We start from the raw sequence: 23,232 nt of genomic DNA, 5'->3' as shown, positions 1-23,232 counted from the left end.
CTACCATGAGGTCTTGGGCCAACCCTGGAGATAAATTTAATGCACAGAAATGAATAAAACCAGAGCTCTTTTTCTGCAAACAAGAATCTGAAATAACTACTGAACCCACTTTTAAAATGGAATTTAACGTTGAGCCTTTAAAAAATAGCTGGCTTCCTCATTTTTCTTATAACTACTGTGACTGAGTGTATTGGATGCACATGTAATATTTACTTTCATCACTGGAAAATACAGCGGGATGTGCAAGCAATAAACTATTGACAAAAATCCCTTGAAGTAAGGATGTACTTCAGCACTTGGTGTTGTTTTTTTTTAACTTTCACTGTAAAGTATCTGAGAGAATTATAGCATGCTTCAGAAGAGAGCAGTTAAATCTCTTGCAAGAAAGAACAGCAATCTCCCCTCTTGGTGCTGTAGATAAATTAATTCTACTTTTAGATGGGCCCTTTGTGCTATTCTTCCCCTCCTTACAACCATTTTAGAGATGCATTTTAAGCAGCCAAACCTCCCACCAAGCCAATCTGGCCAGGATAAGAGACATAGCCACAGAGCTCACTGTTGGTGGTATTAACATTTCAAATGGCTTCTTTGCTGAAAGGCAGTTGTGAGGGAGTTAAGTTGAGAGCACATCTCGACTGCTGACTTCTAGTTCAAGAATGGACTTGATCATTCTTCAGGGATTCCCTTTCATATGAGTCATTGTTAAATCAGGCCAATTCTCAACCCCCCCCCCCCCATGCAAGGATAATGCTATTTCTCCAGAGATCTCAGCAGCTGAAAGCTAGTCCTCAAAGGCAGACATAGCTCAGGATTATTGATCGAGAAATAAAAGAAATCACTGAAGTAGGATTCACTGGAGGAATGCATTGGTCTAGAGAAAACAACCAGAAAATGTCATAGTTTACAGATCACATTAATTAACAAGGATCTGTATCTTAACTCTTCAATTTCTGCCTAAGAGTGATGGCAGCTATGTAAGCAGAATGGTTTAATAATACATACACATGATTATTTGTTTTAATGATTGTTACTAGCTATGCCACCTGTAACATTTGGTAAAAAGCAGGAACTATTAACTATGAATTGAACACACACAATCTTTTAAAATATGCATTCTAACATAATTTATTTAATAATATTCTCATGGGCATTTGCTTTCTAAGGGCAAGCACAAATGACACTTTCTTGTGCCTCTGATTTGGTACTAAAGTGCACAGTAGGAGGGCCTGAAGCACCCCATATTTGTGCAGATTAGGATATGCTTTTACTGTAAACTGTCCTTCCAAAAATTGTTTGAATTCTTTTCTCCTTAGCCACTCTCCTACCAATGGTTGCTGGGGTGATTCTCTGCTATCTAGGTCACACCTGTATGCATGCCCTTTCCCCCTCCTATCCATGCAGCCCTCTCTGCTGGTTTAATAGTTTGATGAACATCCTTTTAGTCAGTCTTGATAGGGTGGAAGAAAGTGAGTGAGGCTATGACAGGGCAGTTGGTTGACCTGATCAGTTTGCCTCTCTGAAACCTCCTGCAGCTCAGTCTGACAGTTCAACCTAGATCGCCTTACTCAGCAAAAGAACATGTGCCTCTGATGCCCTATACTGTTAGAAACAGTCACAGATTGCAAAGTGGAACAGCAGTCTCTTTGGAACTCAGTGAATGTCGAGGGTTAAATGGTCATGATTATCAAAGACTTCATTTGAATGACTGGGAGAAGTTAAGTGCTTGAGAATTTCAGGAGACAGCTTAAAGTTCAGAGGGTTTCGACAAGCAGCTGTGGAATTTCTGGTTTCTGCCAGCACCACGGAAACCCTTTCCAAAACAAGAAGGCTGGGGGGCAAAAAACATCACGCTGCTCCTCCTCCTTGGCTCTTGCCGTCACTGACCCTGCTGCTTTTTGACACACATCTTTCTCTTCGAATCCCCTTCTGATCAGGAACCCCAAATAGGTGTATTCTCTGGGGGCCTACGGCTCCTCAGAAGAGAAATTTCATGTTATAAAAGATCTTCAAAGTACAGGCAGTGAGATTCTGCTTTCTCATTGGTAAAATGAAATCTTTAGAAATCTAGCTCTTTGCTCCACTCTCCTAGATAAATTGTTAAGCAGCGTTAATCTTTCTAAATGAGTTTCTAGTAACTTAATGAAGGTACACCGTTCTTATATTTACTATTCTTACAGTCCAATCATAAAGGGCTTTTAAGATAGCATATCTCCTGATACGCTGTTATCAGGCCCAGCAATCAGGCCCAGAATCATGCCACTGCTAGGTCACTGGGGGCTGCTATCACAAAGTGGCGGTAGCTCAGAACAGTGATCACTGTAATAACCAGTGACTGGGCTGCACTGACCCCCCAAAATCGGCATGTGTCATGGATGGGGAAGAGGAGGGTAGAGAGTTTTGGTGTGGGGCAGGCAGGGGGTGGATCCGAGCAGCAGCAACTTGCACAAGGATCCTATCTCCTCTTTCCCAGTACGTCCTGCTCCTTTCCTCTCCTCAGAATTGGCACTGGGTAGCATCAGGTCCGTGGAGACCCAGGTAGCCAAAAATCCCACTTTTTGGCCTTCTGGTTTTCCCCCTCCACTATCATGACATGTCCCCTTACCCTGAAAAGAGCTCCAGCCTGCTCCTTCCCAGTGCTGGATACAGTATGGGATGAAGGGCCCCCTGCTCCTGTGCTCATTAGGAATGGGTTGCCCATTTGTATTAGACTTTTATAATAATACCATAGCCCACATAAGTTTTCAGCAGAGGCGCTGAATGGCATCCAAACTGATGCACAGGTGCAGCATGAGCACTGAGAAAAACACTTCAAACATCTCTTATTAATAATAATACTACATGTATTTATATACCACATTTCTTGGTCGTCAGATTTCTCCTCAGACTTTATTCAAGGTGGTTTACATGGGCAGGCTGTTCTAAATCCCCATAGGGATTTTTACAATCGAAGAAAGGTTCTATCTTTCAAGAACCACAACATTTCAGATGGATCTTTTTGATCTGGTATCACATTCTGGCCTCCGATTTCCTCCCACGCAAGCTGACAAGCAGCTCCTTCATCTCTCACACGGAGGGCAGCCAAGACGCTTCTTCGCTCACACCAAAGAGCAGGTGGAATAACTTGGCTCAGCTTGTCAGCTGCTTCAAGGTCTCACCATTCACGGTGCCGGTGGCCTCGAACCGGCGACCTGCGGATGTTATCTTCAGGCAAACAGAGGCTCTACCCTCTAGACCAGACCTCCTGCCCACTGCTCTTAAGGTGGGCTGTGTCCCACAAAAGTTTACACCACCACACATTGACTCATCTTTGAAGTGCCACAACACTGACAGATCAATGCTGCAAATTCTATGCATGGTACTCAGAAGTAAGCCCTACTCTCTTCAGTAGGGCTTTCTCCCAGGAAAGTGTGCACAAAATTGCAGCCTATGCATGCTAGCTCAGAAATAATCCCACTGTATTCAATAGGGCTTACTCTAAGGGAAGTGGGTATAGGATTGCAGCCTATGAAGTCTAACCCACTGTATTACACTCTAGGTTTTTGAGATGTACACATGGAGTGCTTTATAAGTATAGAAAAAAAATGTAAAATACGAGTATGAATGTAGTAAAGGTGTGTTTGGAAAGATATGCGTTGCATAGCTACGCACACAACAAAGCCAGGATTTATTAAGACTCCCCAACACATGTAGTTGGCAACCTTCAGTCTCGAAAGACTATGGTATCGCGCTCTGAAAGGTGGTTCTGGAACAGCGTCTAGTGTGGCTGAAAAGGCCAATCCGGGAGTGACAATCCCTACCACACTGGGAGCAAGTACAGTCTGTCCCTGGCCTGTCTCCCTGGCTATGGGCCTTCCTTCTCTGCCTCTTAGCCTCAGACTGTTGGCCAAGTGTCTCTTCAAACTGGGAAAGGCCATGTTGCACAGCCTGCCTCCAAGCGGGCCGCTCAGAGGCCAGGGTTTCCCACTTGTTGAGGTCCACTCCTAAGGCCTTCAGATCCCTCATGCAGATGTCCTTGTATCGCAGCTGTGGTCTACCTGTAGGGCGCTTTCCTTGCACGAGTTCTCCATAGAGGAGATCCTTTGGGATCCGGCCATCATCCATTCTCACGACATGACCGAGCCAACGCAGGCGTCTCTGTTTCAGCAGTGCATACATGCTAGGGATTCCAGCACGCTCCAGGACTGTGTTGTTTGGAACTTTGTCCTGCCAGGTGATGCCGAGAATGCGCCGGAGGCAGCGCATGTGGAAAGCATTCAGTTTCCTCTCCTGTTGTGAGTGAAGAGTCCATGACTCGCTGCAGTACAGAAGTGTACTCAGGACGCAAGCTCTGTAGACCTGGATCTTGGTATGTTCCGTCAGCTTCTTGTTGGACCAGACTCTCTTTGTGAGTCTGGAAAACGTGGTAGCTGCTTTACCGATACATATGGCAAACACACATATGCTGCTGTGGAAAGCTTCATTATCAAGCATTTTGTAAAAATGCTTTTGTGGTAGGGAAGCATTTTAAGCCTGCAGTCCTAAGCACTGATATAGACAGCATGTCCTTTTGAACGTGGTGGAGCTCATTCCCAAGTAACCATATTTAGGATTATGCTATTAGTTCACTTATGAAGTCATTTAAGATTATGCTATATCAGGAAATAAAACTTTAGCATGAAGTGCAATGACCTTTATTCCAGTGCAAAAATCACTATTCCTGACATTACATTGGTAATACAAGTGTATACAATCTGCACTAATATTTAGGACCAGAGTTTTCAAATACCTGGCGCTTTTTCCACAAAAATGACTTTGGAGTCCTGAAGGAAGTTGTGTCCACTCAGTATCATTTTCTTTCCACCCGTCACATGATAGCTGTCAACACTTTGCTTTTCCACCAAAGGCAATTCCTGAGCAGATCTCTGAGCTGAAGAGATAAAAAAAAGAAAAATCAGAGTAATTAATACAATATTCTGTACATACACACATGCACATTAGGGGCCTTGAAATGCACATTTCAAGGCCGATTCAATTCTATTCCAATTTTTGCTGGCAACATTTTTTACTGCCATTGCTTACTGCATTTTAATGCTTACTGCCATTTGCTTCAAAAAACAAAATTATATATTTTATTATTATTATACCTGCTATTACCTTGCTTTGCTCTGACTGAATTGTAAAGAGGATTTTTTTTTTTTAGGAGGGAGAATAGTATGACATGTTATCTTCAACTTCTTTCACAGAGTAATCCCAACATTTATGCAACAAAGTCACAAAATACGTATTTTGTCAAATTCAGGGAGACCGACAAAACATAGCAGCATATTGACCATGAGCACACCGAGACAGAAATTATACTTACAGCACTCAATTGGGTTGGAGGCTACTTGCAGAGACAGGGTTCTCCCATTGGACTGGGGGATGTGAACACGGAAGACCAGACGAACGCGAGTATTCTTCCTCCCAATGTCAGTTTCTCCTTTCCTCAGTTCAATGTCTGAATTTCTAAGCTTGAGTATTCCAGCGCAGTCAATGCTGTTCAAAATAAAAATATGGGACTTTTAAACTTATTCTCACAACCTGACATAATGACACCTGCACATTCTATATGATTTTTTTCCCTAAAAATATAGGTGCATTAAGGAGTACATATGAATTTCCACATAGAATCCACTCACAAAATTAACAGCACAATATTATACTGTGCATGGTTCCTCAGAAGTAAGTCCTAGTCAACTCAGTGGGTCTGACTGCCCAATCCTATGCATGTCTACTCAGAAGTAAGTCCCATTAGAGTCAATGGGGCTTATTCCCATGAAAGTGTGGATAGGATTGGGTTGCAACTCCTATGTAAGTATGAAAAGGACTATGGCCTTAATCCTTGAGACAGCGCATCCCTATTGGTATTTCATTATTACTTGACAAACAAGTCTGTCTTATTATCTTATCTTATCTTATTGTCTTTTAACTTATCTTATAACTTATATTATCTTATTGTCTTATAACTAATATAATAAGTTACTTGAATTCAGTCAAAAGTTCAGTCCTTGACAATGAACCCACATGTGCCCCCCATGATACCTACCATGTACAGCTATTATTTTAGCACCTATTGCTAAAAATCCATGGGACAGCATGAAATCTCACAGGGAGAATAGAGCTCCCTGATCTCTCCTATTTATGAGTCATTTGAAAACAGCAGTGAAGATCATGAAGTGCTTTCTTAGTCCACCGTCTAGTGGTAGCTTAATGGGAGTTGGGGACTTCTGGCCCCAGCTCCTCCGACTAACGAAAATCCTGTGGTTGATATTTGCAGTGCTAGATCATTATGTCATTAATCTTCGTGGCACTTCTCTGACAAATGGAAATATACTGCTACTAGCACTGTAGTTAAAAATCTATCATGATTACCACGAGAAGTTTAGAGACTTCATTCTGCAAATATTTGTTATTGGATACACTTCTTACTACTGTAATTAGTTCCGCTGACATCAGTGGAGGATCAGAAGAAGATGGGTAAGGGAATTTACAGCAATTGGGTAAGAGCAACACTGAGATTAGGGTTTATGGACTGAATTTAAACCAAATAACATTTTAAAGTAAAAACGCTTTAGATTAGGAAATCAAACAGATAACCACAAGTATTATTTGTCCCTTTTCATCAAAGGTGCAGTTAACTGATCTGCACCGACAAGATGACATCTGAACATTCACGACATCCAGGAACTAAGGACAAAATTCATCAATTGAACTTGACATTCCAGTTCTAAGGTCTATCAAGTTCTCTTTAGACACTCCAGACTCTGCTTCGATCTTAAATGTGAGAATGAGCCGTAGGCTTGCATATTCCCTCTTCCCCTCTCATGGCAGTTCTCTGTCTGCTGTCCCGATTTGAGGCTGCTTGCCCTCCAAAGCAGGACTGCAAATTATGATTTACCCTTGGTTTCCAATCTTGGTTTGTAGGACAAGCACAAACCATAGCTTCCCAGTTCAGACAAAATGGCAAGCTATGGTATGACTCTAATCGAAACAGGAGAGAGACAGCTCTGTGCAAGGGCAATGTAGGAGTCCAAAGATCTTGGAAGACTTCTCATAGCAACAAACCATGGTTTGGTATTATGTTTCTGTTACTTCATTAGGTAGTTCAACCACCTTTTAGATGGCAGGATTCCTGTGCCTTTTACATCTGCATGGCATGTAGAAATTCAACAGGTGAGTCTTTTGCATTTTTACATGGGGGAGCAGGGAACATGTAAGCCTAAGGTTCCTTGAATAGCACATACTGAATTTCTGCAGAAAAAAGGTGGACACCTTATCTGTATGCCAAAGTGCCATTAGATTTCGTATTAGGATATGGGGAAGACTAGAATGCTATGTGCAGGCCAAAGTCAAGGAAACAGTGCCTTGACTTTAGTAACTGGGAAGATGACAAGCCATATGCTCTTATATAAATTGACTGCATGCCATTGACTTATGTGGAGTAAAGCCAGTTTCCACATACACTTTCAACTAGAATTTGGCATGACTATTCTGCTATAAAGTATCAAGACTGGCCAGAGCTGTGGCTCAGTTTTTAGAAAAAGCACAATCTGATGAGCTGCTGTGGTGACAAGCAAGTCTGTTAGATCAGACACAAGGCTAGACAGCATAATCCCTGGTGTTGTGTTGGTCTTGCAAATGAACCTAGGACGTTGCACAGATGCATCAGCCTGAGCCCATATTAATGAGCTGGCAGCTATCCTCTGTGCCAGATGCAGCACAGTGTGCCACCACACAAAGCTATTATGAAGAAAAGAGTGCATGGGACTGACATATGTGCCATCCTAAAGGACATCAGCATTATCCTATATCCCTGATATATTGTAAAAAGCTCTTATGGTGTGCCTGCAAGGAACAAGAGGCAGAGCAAAAATGAATGTACCCAGTAAGACTGGTTATTATTGTGGTTATATTAACCCATGACATTCTCTGAGTTACTGCACTTCCCATAGTACTGCGGTATTCACCATGAAATCCAGATTTTAAAAATATATCAGTGGGGAACAATAAATACCAAACTTGGTATAAAGGAAGAGTGAACAGTGGAGCTTCATGATTAATCTGCCTTTCTAAATTCTCATTGGGTTAAATGTGACTTTGGACAAAGACGCTGACATATGGCATCAGTGTAAATACACGTTTAGCACAACCTCATTGATCTAAATGGCTTAGCAGGCACCCAAATATATGATTAATCTTGATATTTGCATAAACGACAGTGATATTTACACATAACTGAATGGACTGGCTAATACACAGTCCATTCAGCATTCAGAGGAGTTTCAGGCAGAGATCTGAGTACTAGTGTACAGTAATTTTTATTAAGGTCTGATCCTGCAGTGGCAATACAGGGGCAGAACAGATGTATGCATCTTTAACTATTAAGTTACTTAAATTTTAGGTTGAGTTGCTCATAAAATAATGTTCCAATGCATCTTGTGCATGACTCTCCTGGGCTTGGGATGGCTGGACGGTGAGGTGGGCAGGCACTGCTTTGCACATACAATTCATCTGTATGCTTATCATCCCCAGCATAATACTTTACTTGCCAGCTTTTGCTTCTAACATTTCTCTGCCATGCAGTACCTGCTATTATTCCTGCACTCTCTGCCCTCCAGCTCAAGATGCCATTTAATATTACAGCACACGTACAATGTTAAAAGCACCACCACAGGACACACCAAAGACAGTAGAGGAGGGTGGGGTCCTGGCTGCCAGAACCTAATCATCATTGTACGAGTATTAACATTTTTAAGTGAGAGAGCACTGGGGAAGGGAACATTAATACCGTATGTGCTATACTGGTTGTTTAGTCTTAAGTTTTTCTTTCTATTTTCACTTGGTATTACTTCTGGAAACCCTGATTTGATGCCTGGCAGCTGCAAAGGACTGTATATGGGTGAATAAACTGAGGCTTAGTCTAGGCAAGACAGATGTTCTGTTGTTCAGTAAGAAAGATATTTGAGAAATTGTTTACAACTGGTTCTGAACGGGATTGCATTTCCCCTAATGAATTAGGTTCGCAGCTTAAACATTCCCTTGGATCTGGCTTTGGGGTCGGAACTCCAGCTGGGGACTGCGGCCAGGAGTGCCTTTGCCCAACTTCAGCTGATATGCCAGCTGTGGACATTCCTGAGTAATTCATGCTTTAGTTACTTCTTGATTTGACCACTTGAACACACTCTACTGGACTTGCCCTTGAATTACATCTGGTGCAAAATACTTCAGCCAGGGTGCTCCTGGGGGATAACTTGTCAGAACATATCAGGCTGATACTTTTCAATCTGCACTGGCTTCTGGTTTGCTTCCAGGCCTAATTCAAGGTTTTGGTTGTTACCTACAAAATCCTATATGGCATGGAATCTAGTAATTGAAGGACTGCCTTTCCCCACATGGACCTGCTCACACACTGTAGCTGTCATTACAGGTTCTGCTCCACTTCCCTTCACCTGCTGATGCATACTGGTAGAGATGTGGAACAGGGCCTTTTCAGAGGTAGTGCCCAGGTTATGGAATGCCCTCCCCCATGATGCTTATTTGACTCCATCACTGAACTGGTTAAGGGTCATCTCTTTCGTCCGCCTTTCTGTTAGTTGATTTTACTGTTGATATTTCTCTGTTGACATAATTTTATTATTGCTTTCCTGTCCATTTTTTGGATTTGTTAAATTGGTTCAGTTTATTGTTTTTATCTACATCTTGTTTGACCCTGCTGGGGACTGAAAAGTGGCTAATAAAACTTTTAAATAAGCAACTCCTTTCTCTGGGGTAGAACACTAATATTTTACAAAACAAATAGAAGGTGTTTTCATTATCTTAAGATTGCCTAAATGATTCATACTTAAATGATGTGTCAGTCACCTGTGCCTAAACTTTTGTCCTCTAACCATTTTTCAGTTCAAAAGCACCTTCCTCTCATTGGAGAAAGGATGCAAGTACTCATCCCTCAGGAGAGGGATTTTAAGGAAGGAACATGACTCAAAGGGTTAAGCAGCCCCTCACTCCTGGTTCTCTGCTAATGACTGCCACAACCTATGGCTACTTTCAGTTAAAAAAAGAGTTGGGGGAAACATACTTGTGACTATTTGCTACATTGGGTTGGAGCCTCAGAAAGGACCTTCACCAGATTTTCCCCTAATAGCCACACACTCCAGTTCTCCCTTCATAGTAAAAATTGTGATGGACTGTGTTTCTTGCAAAATACCCTATAGGACTAAGGTGGTGTCAGGTTAAGAACCTAAAAGCAGGCACTGAGGTAGGAGATATTTACAGCTCTGTAACCGATATTAAATGGCACACTGGTTGACACTCTAGAAGAAAAACAATCAGTACTCCTAAAGAAATATTTGCACATTAAAACTATTATGAGCAAACCATCCTAGAAAAGCTGTGAACATTTGCTAGCAAGAAAGATCTTGCAGAGGATTCTGCAGCCAGAAAAAAATTGCATACAATTAGCACTTGAGTAAAAAGGACAGGTGGAAAGAACAAAGCAGCTGGATATTAAGAGGTCGTGGGCCTTACATTGCTCTCATGTTGTTTTCAGGCAGAAGTGGAATTTCCAAGACTTTGGTGTTGGAAAGTATTGTTTCATGGCTGGTAGTGGAAACGGTCTTCCCAGTGATCCGATGGACCTGGTAGAAAGCATGGGGTCGCAGCAGGCGGTCGTCTGCAGTCCCAATGAACAGCTGTAGTGTGAGCGGTTCACTTTCTAAGTAACCATGTAGCTGGCAAGAGAACAGAAAGAACAACTAAGCGCCACACACATAAACTGCTAGGATTCTATTAAAATTTTATATGCAGGAGAGTCTAATTTAAGGAGAAAACTTGTGACAGGTGCTAAGCGTTAAGCTCCCCCTACACACACACACACTTCTGGTAACATAATATTGGAACAATAAAAAGGTGCATTCAAAGAACGTCTCATTATTCTACATGACCTAAGGCATTTTAGGCAGTTAGGCTTTGAACAGGACTGCGTCATACAATCAGAAATTTCATGTAACAGCTTCCTGTGAAAAATGGATAAACCACAATGTAGTTTGTGTTCTATCTTAGAAAAACAGAGTAAAGTAAACGGAATTGTGAAAGCTAGAAAAGCCCAGGTTCATCACTTTCTTGCGGATGTATCCATCGTATTCCAGGCTCCTAGGAAGCAGACAGGCAGCCCAATCCTACCTAACTTCCTGTGCAGTGATTCAGAAACACCAACAGGGTGCACAGAGGAGTTTTGGGATGCGAAGGTAAGGGAGCATTTGTTCTCTTGCTCTGGGATATGTCCTTGCCACCCCGCTGGGCCTACTCAGACTCGCACCAGCTATATTGCTGAAACAAGCTGAGTGGACCCAGGAAGGCATTTCAAAGCTGGGAAGAGGATGGGATATCGGCAGCCCCACAGCCACTGATACCGCCCCATTCCCAGCCTCCTTTCCACCCCAGACTTCTCCCCATTCCACCCTCCTTGCCCATGCCTTTCCTTTCCTCCCTCCCTCCAACCCCCTGCGCTGACGTACCGGTGTCAAGCTTCTTCTCTCTTCTCTGGTACGCAGACCCAGCTGCTTGCTACTTGCAGCGGTGGCCACGCCACACAGAATGGCATGTTGCGCTTGGCGACAGCCAGAAAGGACCTTACACCGCCCTATTAGGATTGGGCCATAGGACTGTAATTCTAAACATACCTTCCTGGGAGGTCAACATACTACTGAACACAATGGGCCTTACTTTTAGAATACAGCACAGAAGTTGAAAAAACAACCCAAATCTCAGGTGTTCTTGTTACACATTTAGAAGCCCCAATAACCAGTTTCTTTTCAGCCCCTAGTATCAGTCTCCCTCATGACATCTGAAGCTCACTTGTAAAACAGAAGGTTCAACGCATGGGATCTCAAGATAAGGTTAAGAAAATACCCATCTGAAGCCGTGAAGTGCTCCTGACGGTCACCGAGAATTACTGTAGATAGACTGATTATCTTTGTATGTTCATACCTAGGCATGTTTCACAAGTCACTTGGACTCAAGCCCCACACAGAAATTCAGTGAGCACTGCACACATGGAGAGACGTCAAGCAGGAAACGTTTTAGCTCAGCTCCTGCTGCTCAGGCTCACCTGACTCATCTGTCACTTTAAGAGAAAAGAAATGGGCTTTGCATTATAGCTTGTGCAGCAGTGAACATACGGGATGCTTAAACATAACAAATCAAAACAGCAGATTGGAAGAGGCAAGAAAAGGGGAAACCTCAGCTAAGTAGTTCAATCTGCTCTAGTGTCTGGCTACCTCTTGGCACGCCGTGCAACAGGCAGAGCTTCTGATGTGCACGAAAACTCGGCCAAACACAGGGAGACTGTTGTTGCATGCAAAGGCACATTATATCTGGCACAACTGGCATTCCTTCCATTTACTTCTGTGAGATGCCTTAGCTAGCAGAATTACAAATGTGCTGCTAAAGCTAAATAAATGGTAAGAAGGGTTGGCTTTTCCCCCCCTGATAAACGCCTTTGAAGTGAACCTTCCACACGAATATGGCTGGAACATGGAGAAAGTAACTATGGAGACTGTCTTGCCAGGCAGTGAGGAGGCTGCTTTTGGAAAAGGAGCCTCAAGAGTCTCACACACTCACAGAGCTCCCCACATTGCCCTGTTTATCCAAGTCATACAAAATTGGCACACATGATACAAAGACAGGCAGATAACACTAGGAAAAAACTGTGTGTGTGCGCGTCTAAAGTCTAAAGCAAGTAATGGAGAGAAATAACAGGCTGCTTCTCCCTTCTGGATTTCCAGTTGGAAAGAGATAGCTGGCCCCTTTACCCACTGTAAAACTCAACAACATAACACTGAATTGCTTCAAGAAGAATTTTGTCACAGGTGAGGAATTTAAAAAAAATTAAAGTAATAGCCAAAACAGCCTTCAGAGTGAGCTGCTTGTCTTTTAGCATGAGGAAAATGTTTCACAGATTGCTGAAAGGAAGTACTTTTTGGACCAGGAAGATGAAAGGCCTGAGGGAGGGGAGAGATTCTTGAACCAAGTCCTCATTCAGCAATTGGGTCCTCCTCTTTCATTAACACCACATCAAGCACTTTCACCTCCCCAGCCCCTACCCAAAGTAACACAAGTCAAATGGATCTACATCATATTAATCTGGAAGGAGACTGTTCTTCTTACACATTTGGTATTGATTGGTTCTGGTCTCCTCTAAGACCTGAAACACTGGGCTAAAGAGTTGGCTTAGTGGGGCATTTTTTCCCCCTACATTAAAGAGATGCACAGACAGATGAAAAGACATGCAGGCAGAGGTACCAGTGAGTGCTAGAGTGGATAGATACAAAGGAGAGAGAAGAGAAACTGTCAACCAGGATGTTTGGTCAGGGGAGGCAGAGCCTCACCTGTCATACTCCAGTGAAAATAGCTTCAGGCAAATGCTTATTGCCTGTGTTCCTCCCAGTTTCTGAGGGGTTACACAATCAGAGGGGAGGGCTGAGCTTGTCACCTCTTGTTTCTACCTGTATAAAAACCAGGCACAGTACCTGTTACTATACAGATAGAAACAAGAGGCCCTTTGACTGTGGGTAGCACCCCAGAATGCCTTGTGGCACCAAAGCAAGTGCCTCCCCAGCCATTGACCTCATTGTATATCACTGCTGTCAACTGAACCAGCACTACACCTAAACAGAACTTTTGGAAGCAAAGGCAAGGAAAGGGTTCATTAGCACAGTGGTACCTCAGTCACCTTGTGCCAAATATAGAAGGAACTCTTGGAAGGCCATAAAAAGATAGTTGGATATACAAAATGCCTCCAGGTAGTAAGTCTTGTTTATCACTTTTCAGTTTATGTACATCACTGTAACCAAACAAGGAAGTTGGGTGCAGAGCTTTTTTTTTTTTTTTTTTTTTTTTTTAAAGTCTGATTTTCTAGTAGCTTCATTGTGGGTTTGGAATTTGCTAGCTTTATTGCCCTGGAAATTATTGTACTTCAACAATAAGTGGCCTGTATCCTGTCTACAAGCAGGTAAACTTTTATGGGAGAGATGGAAAGCACTACTTTAATTAACTCCTGTGAACCTCCTAGAATATGGCACCCAGCCAATGACAACACCGTTATAGGATAAAAGGAGCCCTTGGACCACATACTCGCTCCAGATAAATTCCATGGTCTATATATGCTAATTCAATTCTCATTTCCAAAAGCTATGAGCAAGAGGAAAAAATTGTGCTTGAACTATTACTGTACACCAATATTAATGCTGTCCTTCTAATTTGCAGCCTGGAGGAGGTATCAGCAATGTTTGAAGGATGTCACACTTGTCTCTCCATTCCGCTTCTTCGCTCTGCCACACTTGTCTCCCAGCATCACTCCTTCAGCACCCTGTTGTGACAGTGTGAAGGGAGAGGATCCTTTTAAGACTCTTAGGATGTGATGAAGGATGCTGCCAGAGGCTTTGTTTCTTCTCTACTTTTATTTATTCGTTCTATTTTCCAATACTCCTATCCTGCTTTTCCTCCCATACAAAGATGGCATTCAAAGCAGCGCACAACAATAACTTGAAAACATAATCAACACATTAAATTCCAAGTCTAAATCAAACATAGAACAAGACTCTACTCCTTCTTTTAATAAAATCCCTTGAGAAGCATCACACAGGGCTTTCCCCCCAGTACCAATACAGCAATACCAGTTGCCTGCAGCTGTTCCAGGGCAGCACTGGAGTAAGGGGAAAGTATCTTGTGCCAGAAAAGGAGTCTAGCAGCCGTTCTTGTGCTCTGCTGCTCTTGCACAGCAGAGCAGAATATTGGGCTGTTAATCTTTTTTAAATGGTAAGTTCTTCCTTAAGAAATCTGCAGCAATTCATGAGTAAATATTTCTCAGACGTGTGTTGCCACACTTCCCCTCATCCCTTTCATTTTGAATTTGAAAACAGATCTTGCAATTCTCTGGGCTACTTATTCAACACAGATGTCTGCTCAAAAGTGTATTACATACTTAGCCACCCACTTACGTGAGGGTCCAGAAGGGAAAAAATGAACAAATAATTTTAATACATTGCATACCAAAAGTTACGGTTCTCCATGTCTTCACAACAGACAGTCCTTACTGCAAATGCAAAACCATGCAGACTTCAAACCTCCACTGCACTTGGGGCTAGTCTGGGAAAACACCAGAGGGTTCTCGCCCCTGCAGGAAAGGAAAAGGCAGAAGCCACTGACCTAAAAGTGTCATTTTCCTTCACATTTAATCAACTACATTGTGTTATTTACTGACTACATTATGTCACTTAACTCCCACTCTCACATAACTCAGTGGCAATAAAACATGATGCAAGGATTAACATTTTGAAAGAACATATTCAGCGCTTGCCTAATTTTAGACCACACACCTATTTTCTCATTACCTCTGATGGATGTAATGGTATCAGCGATCACTTTTTAAATCAGGCATTAGCTGAGGGCAGAACGGATTCACTTTTGCTCTATATATGAACTATTCTCACACAGCATTTAGCAACTTGCTAAACATTGACCGCTGTTTCCCTACAGCAGTGATTTTCAATCTTTTTCATCTCATGGCACACTGATAAGGCACTAAAATTGTCAAGGCACACCATCAGTTTTTTGACAACTGACAAGGCACACCACAATGACAGCAGGGGCTCACATCCCCCAGTGGTCTTACTAACAAATGACCCTCCCCCAAACCCCCGTGGCACACCTGCAGACCATCCACGGCACACCAGTGTGCCATGGCACAGTGGTTGAAAATGGCTACTCTACAGTGTTCTGTGAAATTAACAGAACACTGTCAAAGATTGGACTAAACAAGAGAGCTATTACATCCATGTATGTACAGGTAAAGACCATAAAACAGGAAAGGGGAAATCGGTGTTCCAAATTATTTGGAAAAAATGTGCCCATACACACATATATACACGTATTTTCCACACATGCTCTGGAATACTGTTTCAGGCTGACAGCATGGGAGGCATGTGTCACACATCCTATTTTTATCATTTTATCTTTCTATAACATGGTCCCGTGGCTAAGGTGCCACTGTTAGCCCCTGGTGACAGAGAACATTCTTGGCTGCAATAGGACAAGAATTAAAAGATACAGGGTGGTAGCATTCCGGGTTATAATACATTGTTTTATGACCCAGTCCTAACTAAGTATTTACAGCAGTAGATTGGGCTGCCCAGCTCTGATCCTGTGCACTGTGATGCACACTTGAATCCTGCCAAGATCAATAACACTTAGGGGTATGTAATTCAGGGCAGGATTTGCGGCCTTTGCCAATCATGCAGACAAAATGTCCAAAGCCTGTACCTAATTTTTTTGTTTTGTTTTGTTACTTGAGGAGTTGTAGTGCTGAACTACATTCTGTCATAGACAAAGATTGAGAAGAGAAACACAGAAGGAGAAAGATACAAGCAACTTGCATGACAAACTTTCAAATAGAGAAAGCCTTAAGTAAGTTCATCTGAAACAAGCCCTCTACCCCAATACTGCACAGCTACAGGCCAAACTCAGCAGCTCACACAATATGAGTAATCCAAAAATATCTCAAAACTTCAGTGGGAGGAATTTGATTCCAGTAAAATGTGGAGTTGGCTTGCCAAGCAGCTTTGCATCTATTTTATTGTGCAAGCTAAAATGTTCAATAGACAGTGTACTAGGTATTAGTAATAGACAGTGTATTAGGTCGATAAGGCAGGCCGACCACTCTGTGTTCAAAAATCACACATTGACTGAGTCTCTGCCTGCAAGGGACACTGATCACTCAGCTGTTGGGGTGGCCCCTCCCAAATCTACCCAGGGATTACTTGAATGGTTGGCAACCTTCAGTCTCGAAAGACTATGGTATAAGCCTACAGCACCCAGTATTCCCAGGTGGTCTCCCATCCAAGTACTAACCAGGCCTGACCCTGCTTAGCATCCAAGATCAGACGAGATTGGGCATGTGCAGGGTAACAATTGCTGTCTATAACAGTGTTTCTCAAACTGTGGGTTGGGACCCTCTAGGTGAGTCGTGAGCCCATTTCAGGTGGGTCCCCATTAATTTCAATATTTTATTTTTAATATATTAAACTTGATGCTCCCATGGGATGTGACTGCATGTGGGCAAATGTGACAGATCTGTACTTTCAACAGGCTACTCTGTATATGTTTTTAACAATGATAGTCAACGGGGACTCTTGGGAAGGTGTGGGTAGGATTGCAGCCTAGGATTGTTAAAAATTTCCCTGCTTGATGATGTCACTTCTGGTCACGTCATCACTTCCGGTGGGTCCCAACAGATTCTCATTCTAAAAAGTGGGTCCCAGTGCTAAAAGTGCGAGAACCACTGCCTTAGAGGAAGGCAGGAGAAGCCCTGGCCAGGTTGCTTGCACCATCAGCTCCTGAAGAGACCATCAACAGCCATACAGAACTCTTGTTTTTTATCTTTCATAATGCTTATTTTTCCTTTCAGTATTTTAAATTGTAAACAACCTTGAGTGTCTTTGCAAAGAGGCAGAGTATAGATGCAATGAAGAAATTAACAACACCCACATAATTGCTGTGGTTACCTCAGCATAACTTTCGGTAGCTGCTTCAGTCAAGCTAGTTTATCAATGCTTTCAAACTTTCTACCTTCAGAGAATGTTTCCTCAGTGATTTGCTTACCAAGGCACCGCTGAGCATCTGATGTGGAACCCTTTTGCCTTGCAGAGGATTCTGGAGCAAATTCTGTGGCATTCCCTCCTCAGCTAAGAGGCACCTCAGACCAGGTCTCTGCCCATCTTCAGAACCTGAAAAGACTTTCTTTTTTATGAGGACATTTGCTGGAGTAGGGGAGAGAGCCAACTGACTAGTCACTGCCAGGTACCTGATATTTTAGCTGATGGCTGTGTTATGAATTGCTGTTGTCTCACTGCAGGGCTTCTAGGGAAGCTCTCACTGATTGGTGGAAAAGGAGAACCTGAGGCAGGAGTTCATTCAGCATTTGCCAATGTGAAGAAAGGGACGTGCCAACATCTACCACTGTTACCTGTCATGCTTAGTGCAAGGAACCAACGCACCATGAGGGGTTCAACAGAGAGCTCTGCCTCAGGGACCTTAGCAACCTGGTGCCAGCACTACTTATAAAGCATAGTGTTTTAACATTTACCCAGCATAGCTAACCTTAGTAAGTATACTCACCCAGATCTGGTGTCATTGTAACTATTTATACAGCACTATGAAAAAACCTACACACGTTAACAAATTGTAGTTATGTACTGCTTAAATTTGATCACATCACGCCTGGGAAAAAATGCTCCGGTGAACTGTGACATCATCAAAGGGGCTGTAAGCTATTCCTGTCTATATCTTGGCTCTCGCGTGACACTGTTAAGTCATTTGACCTCCATTCCTTCGGCTGCACCCTACAAATAGTACTCAAATAGTGGCGTAAGTGCCTCGCTGGCACAGAAGTTTTACTTGAAAATAAAGTCTGTTACTTTATGCTAAATTAGGATTCTGAAAGACATCTCAAAGTGAAGAACACTCCAATAAATATCAAAATAAATTTCTCTCTGTATGATTTCCTAAGCCTCAAAAGAACACTTCAAATGAATTCAAGTCTAAAAAAATATCTACAAGCTCCCTTGAAATGAATAGGCACTGCAGGGCAGCCCAATCGTGAGCTCCCTGGTGCCTGCTGGAGGAGCAGCAGCATCAATGTGGCTACCACTGTATCCAGCAGGCACTGGGAAGCAGCCAGGGCTCTCCTCAGGGAAAGGGGACTTTTGTCCCCTTCCCCCAGGGAAAGCCCCGAGCCCCACAATGGGGCTTCTCAAATCTGTGCTGGCTATTTTGCTGGCACAGACTTGAGAGACGCTGTGTCAGTCTCTCCACCAATCATACCCCCAACCCGTTTCCTCCTTCACCCTGCCATTCCCCTACTCCCCCCCCAGAGGCTACCCCGCAGCCCGGCGGTTGCATTCACTCCCGGCAACAGTGTGTCCTCTTTCTGCCAGTGCTGCACCCAGAGCCTGAGTGGGGCGGGCCCAGCTCCAATGCTCCCTACTCACTGCTAGGGCTCAGCACCGGTGCCGTGGCAGTTTAGGACTGGGTCCCAAGAGAACATATGGAAACTTGGCTGAGTTTCAGTGGGCTTATTTCAGTGTGAGCAGGAGTGCTTTGTACCACTGCGTCCAGGGACAATGTGGAAGGCACAAAGAGACTGCTAGGAAGGAAACAGGATTTTCTGGATTGAAACCCATCTCCAGTCTTTTACATTATGTGTGGATGAACACAGTACAAGAAAAAGAAAAGCAGAAGAAATTTTGGTCAAACCCAGATGAAAAGAAGCATAAGAATCAGTCTGCTGCCCTGAGACTGCAGGCATGAAAAACAAACTTGAAATCAAAATACAATTGGGGACACTTCCTTGTTTCAACAGGAACTGTGCAACTAAGGAAGCAGGATCATGACTTTCTGATCACTGAGCTATCCAAGAAGTGAGTGCTAGCTAGCCAGCAAACTCCCTAAGGGGTCATTTTTATGTATGCAATTTCACCTGGTTGTCTCATTCATTTAATTAAAACAGAAAACTATGTCAATTTTTTGGTACAGTTAGCAAGGAGGCTCATATATAGTTGTAACTTCCTTGTAGCAGTGTGATAAAGTCCCTGAGTGCATTGCTGCCAAACTGCCCTATACTGTCTTAGTCCACAAATAAAAACAAAATTATCTTGAGCAAGTAAAAAAGGATGTAATTTGGATAAAAGAGTAGAAGGAAATTTGGGGTGCAATCTAAAGAGCACCCTAGGCTGGTGCAAGTTCCCTGTGCTGGCCTCCTGGTGACACAAAAGTGCCATAAGGCACTTCTGCATCACCGGGTGAGTCGGGAGGCCGGCACAGGGGTCTTGTGCTGGCCTTCAGAGGCCATGTGGCCACAGTAGCGCTGGTGGAGGGGAAGTATGCATCACTGGTGGGTGGGCAGCACGGGGGTCTGGGGAGGTTGGGGGAGGTGCTCTGGGGGTGTTCCAGGGCAGGCAGTGAGCAGGCCCATGGGTGGACTGGTCCTGGGAGGGAGGTGGAGCCAGGATCCAGCAGGTCGGATCCTAACCCCCATCCTGGGCGACCCAGCCTAATGCCTGGCCGCTCAGATCTGCGCTGCCTCTTTAGGTGGCACAGATCTAATTAGTCCCATTTGGGCTGCTGCTGTGTGACACAGGAGAAGGGGAGTCGATTTCCCTTGCCCTGGGTTGCGCTGCAGCCAGCCCCAACCATGCGCTGGATACAGCACTGGCCAGCCGGCCGGCCTGTTCCAGTACAGGATAGGATTCGGCTGTTGATTGATTAATGAAGCTCTCTCTCTCTCTCTCTCTCTGCAACACAAGCCTATATACATACATGTTGCATGCATTCGCACACATATACACGTGCATGAGTATGTAGCTACACTGTATGTGTGCGTATCATGCCACCGTGCCTGAAGGAAAAGATCAACTCCTCATAGCTGTAAATTTGTTTAGGAATTATCATTCATCTTGTTGATATGCCGTGAGGAATTATTAATCTTATGGTAATAGAGATGTTTTGCACTCAGTGACTGGCTTACTAGGAATCTGGGCACCTATCCAGAAGACAGTGTTCTTTGTGACTACTTTCTTGTACCACAGTTATACAGTGGGTAAGATTCTCTATAAGGATTTGGTTATATTGGATTTTGCTTTCATCCTGAACACTGAACTCTGTATCTTCTGTTTTTAAAATAGGATTATGATCTCCTTCGACTAATCACATAGATGTGATGCATGTCCACTTTCCCTAGAGAATGAAGATGCACAGATCTGGCTGAAACACCAACAGGCAGAAAAATAGCTGAGCTAGAAGGAAGTGGCCGAGCCAGCAGGAAATCAACAGCCCTCTTTGCAAAGATGGGTTTTCCCCACCTCATGCTATAAAAGTAGCAAGAGCAGAGAGGTGAGGAAAGCTGAGCAGATGTGCTGAGGTCTCTCTCTATGTATCCTTTGCTTCTCTGCTGTCAGTCAGCTGTACCAAACCCTTGCTACAGAGTCCCAAGGTTCATCTAGCTTTGTTGTGGGCCTGATTAGAGAACTGAGAAGCTCATCTGAGTCTTCCTACATGCTTACTCTGCCAGTGGAGAAGGCTGTGAAACAACTGGAGCAAACTGTAAGGTGGAGAGTTCAGTCCTGAGCACAGCAAAAAACTGGAAGCCATGACCAACCTCAAACACTGCAAGCACTTGAAGGCAATGGAAATACCCAGCACCAATTCCTCCCTAATTGACTACCAACTCATGATGGTTCACACACTTGTACAGTAAAAGCCCAGATTGGCCATAAATTTTTTGAAAGCCCACAGGGATCTCAATTGCTACCTTCACTCGTTGAATATAACTTGGAACTTGCACAAAGGGGATTCCTCACAAGATCTTTTTTGAGAGGTATACTTCTCACATCATGAGTGTGAGGGGCTTGCAGAACAATATGCAAACAATTCATTTCAAAGACATTGGAATAGGAGAAGATGGGACAGGAGGAGGGGGATAAAGACCAGTGCCAACCTGGTGTCAACAAATGATTTCATTTTCACATTTAGATACTGCAAACACATCTGGATTTTGCCCTCTTGAATGGAAAAGGCTTTGGTCTGGACACGAGAACTACATGCATACTTTTATGAAGTTTTTTTGATCCCAGATGAAAAAGGTGGTGATAAAGTATGGTGGGTAATTTACTAGAGTTGGATTGGAAAAGAAAAAATTTATTTCCTGGGTGTGAATTTGAACATCTGTTCTAATATTGCCGCATATGTAAATAATCTGGAAGCAAGAACATCCCAACAAAACTGGAACTTATATAAATTTTAGTGCAAAATCCACACAATTGACTTCAAGTGCCTGTCTCTTAGGGTTACAATTCTGAAGCTTATCTGCATGGTTTGTGGTTTGACTCCTATAGACCATTGCTCTTTCTGAAAACATGTGCTGTGTGATCCACCAGTTTCAAGATTTCAGCATATAGCTTGCAGTCTATATTCAAGAGCTACTCAAGAGTTTTACCAATTCGTACTAGACACTAGTCTTTACCTGCAGACAAAGGAATGATTTGTGGGGAAAGAGGAAGGCAAGAAGCAGCTCTAAGTTGTTGTTTTTTTTAAAAAAAGCAGCCATGGTAATAGTGGATGATAATAAGATAGCATTTGGTCAATTGCTGCTATTTTTAATACAGAAAATGAATTTTATAGATACATTAAAACATTCAAGTGTCTTCCTGCCAAAAGGAAGCTTATTTAAAAGAAGGCTGTCGTTTGAAGATCTAAAGTTGGGAGTTACATTTAAAAGCTTCATTTCTGTAAATATTTGGAGAATGGCAAAGTACTAGGAAACACTGAATCATAACCATAATATTTCATACTGGAGTTTCTGTTTGGTTGAATGAAAAAAAGAATAAAAAAATCAGACAAATGCATAGTTAGAGCTGCAGAGTGCTAAAGCTCATATAATTTGATAGCACTTTTTTAAACTGTAGTTTTGGGGCTCAGGATTAGAAAGTTGGTCTGTATAATGATGGAATTCTTGAGCTCCACCAGACAATGATAATAATCTTAACATGAGTATAGTATGCCTAACTCCAGGCTGGATTGCAGCCTACATGCAAAAAAATAAACTTGACTAGTATATTCCATATTAATTCCCACACCCGTTAACAGAATGAACACAACTTATAGAATACTCAGAGCTTTGGGTTCACAGAAAACAATGAATATGGTATCAGTGTTAATACTAAAAGTTTCTTCTCAGACCTTTTCTGAAGTGCTTCCACCTGTTTGCTGTTTGTGAGGAGGGGTAAGTTAAAGTAATGCCTCTGGTTTTGTTTTTAAACTACCAATAGTTATTGCTCTTTCAGTCTGAGCATAAGAAGGTGATTCACTGAATCCCTCCCCTGATTCATCTCAGCCTCTGAACTGGTATATCGACCTGCAATATAGATGCAACAGTTATCATGCCCCAGCCTAAGCATATATATGCAAATTAATTTGCCAGCAAATTTGCCAAATTAATTGGTCCAGCAACTCCCCCTTGTGCAACAGGTCTCAGGCATTTATGCCAGTTAATTATTAAAATATATGTGGATAGTTTCTGTACATGGCATTTCTTTCTTATAAGCTAGGATGGGTATTAATTACAATAATAATTTCTAGCATTTGTTTACCACCTTCTGAGTGTGC

General features: G+C 42.9%; 1 protein-coding gene and 1 pseudogene across 4 annotated transcripts in view; both read right to left on the bottom strand.

Moving 5' to 3' along the window:
* NFATC1 (nuclear factor of activated T cells 1) overlaps window positions 1-23,232 on the bottom strand; it is a 162,921-nt gene that overhangs the window by 82,519 nt on the left and 57,170 nt on the right. For all 4 annotated transcript variants that reach the window (XM_066623507.1, XM_066623508.1, XM_066623509.1 and 1 more), the window contains exons 4-6: window positions 10,543-10,745; window positions 5,342-5,514; window positions 4,766-4,906 (exon numbers count right to left, since the gene is read on the bottom strand). In XM_066623507.1, the coding sequence (XP_066479604.1) occupies window positions 4,766-4,906; window positions 5,342-5,514; window positions 10,543-10,745 (517 nt within the window). The remainder of the gene's footprint in view (window positions 1-4,765; window positions 4,907-5,341; window positions 5,515-10,542; window positions 10,746-23,232) is intronic.
* Window positions 16,875-16,994, bottom strand: LOC136649869 (5S ribosomal RNA; annotated as a pseudogene).

This window comes from Tiliqua scincoides, chromosome 4 (assembly GCF_035046505.1).
Source record: "Tiliqua scincoides isolate rTilSci1 chromosome 4, rTilSci1.hap2, whole genome shotgun sequence".
In the NCBI taxonomy this organism is placed as follows: Eukaryota; Metazoa; Chordata; class Lepidosauria; order Squamata; family Scincidae; genus Tiliqua; species Tiliqua scincoides.
The sequence above is the reverse complement of the archived record's forward strand: the minus strand, read 5'-3'. Positions and strand labels throughout refer to the sequence as shown.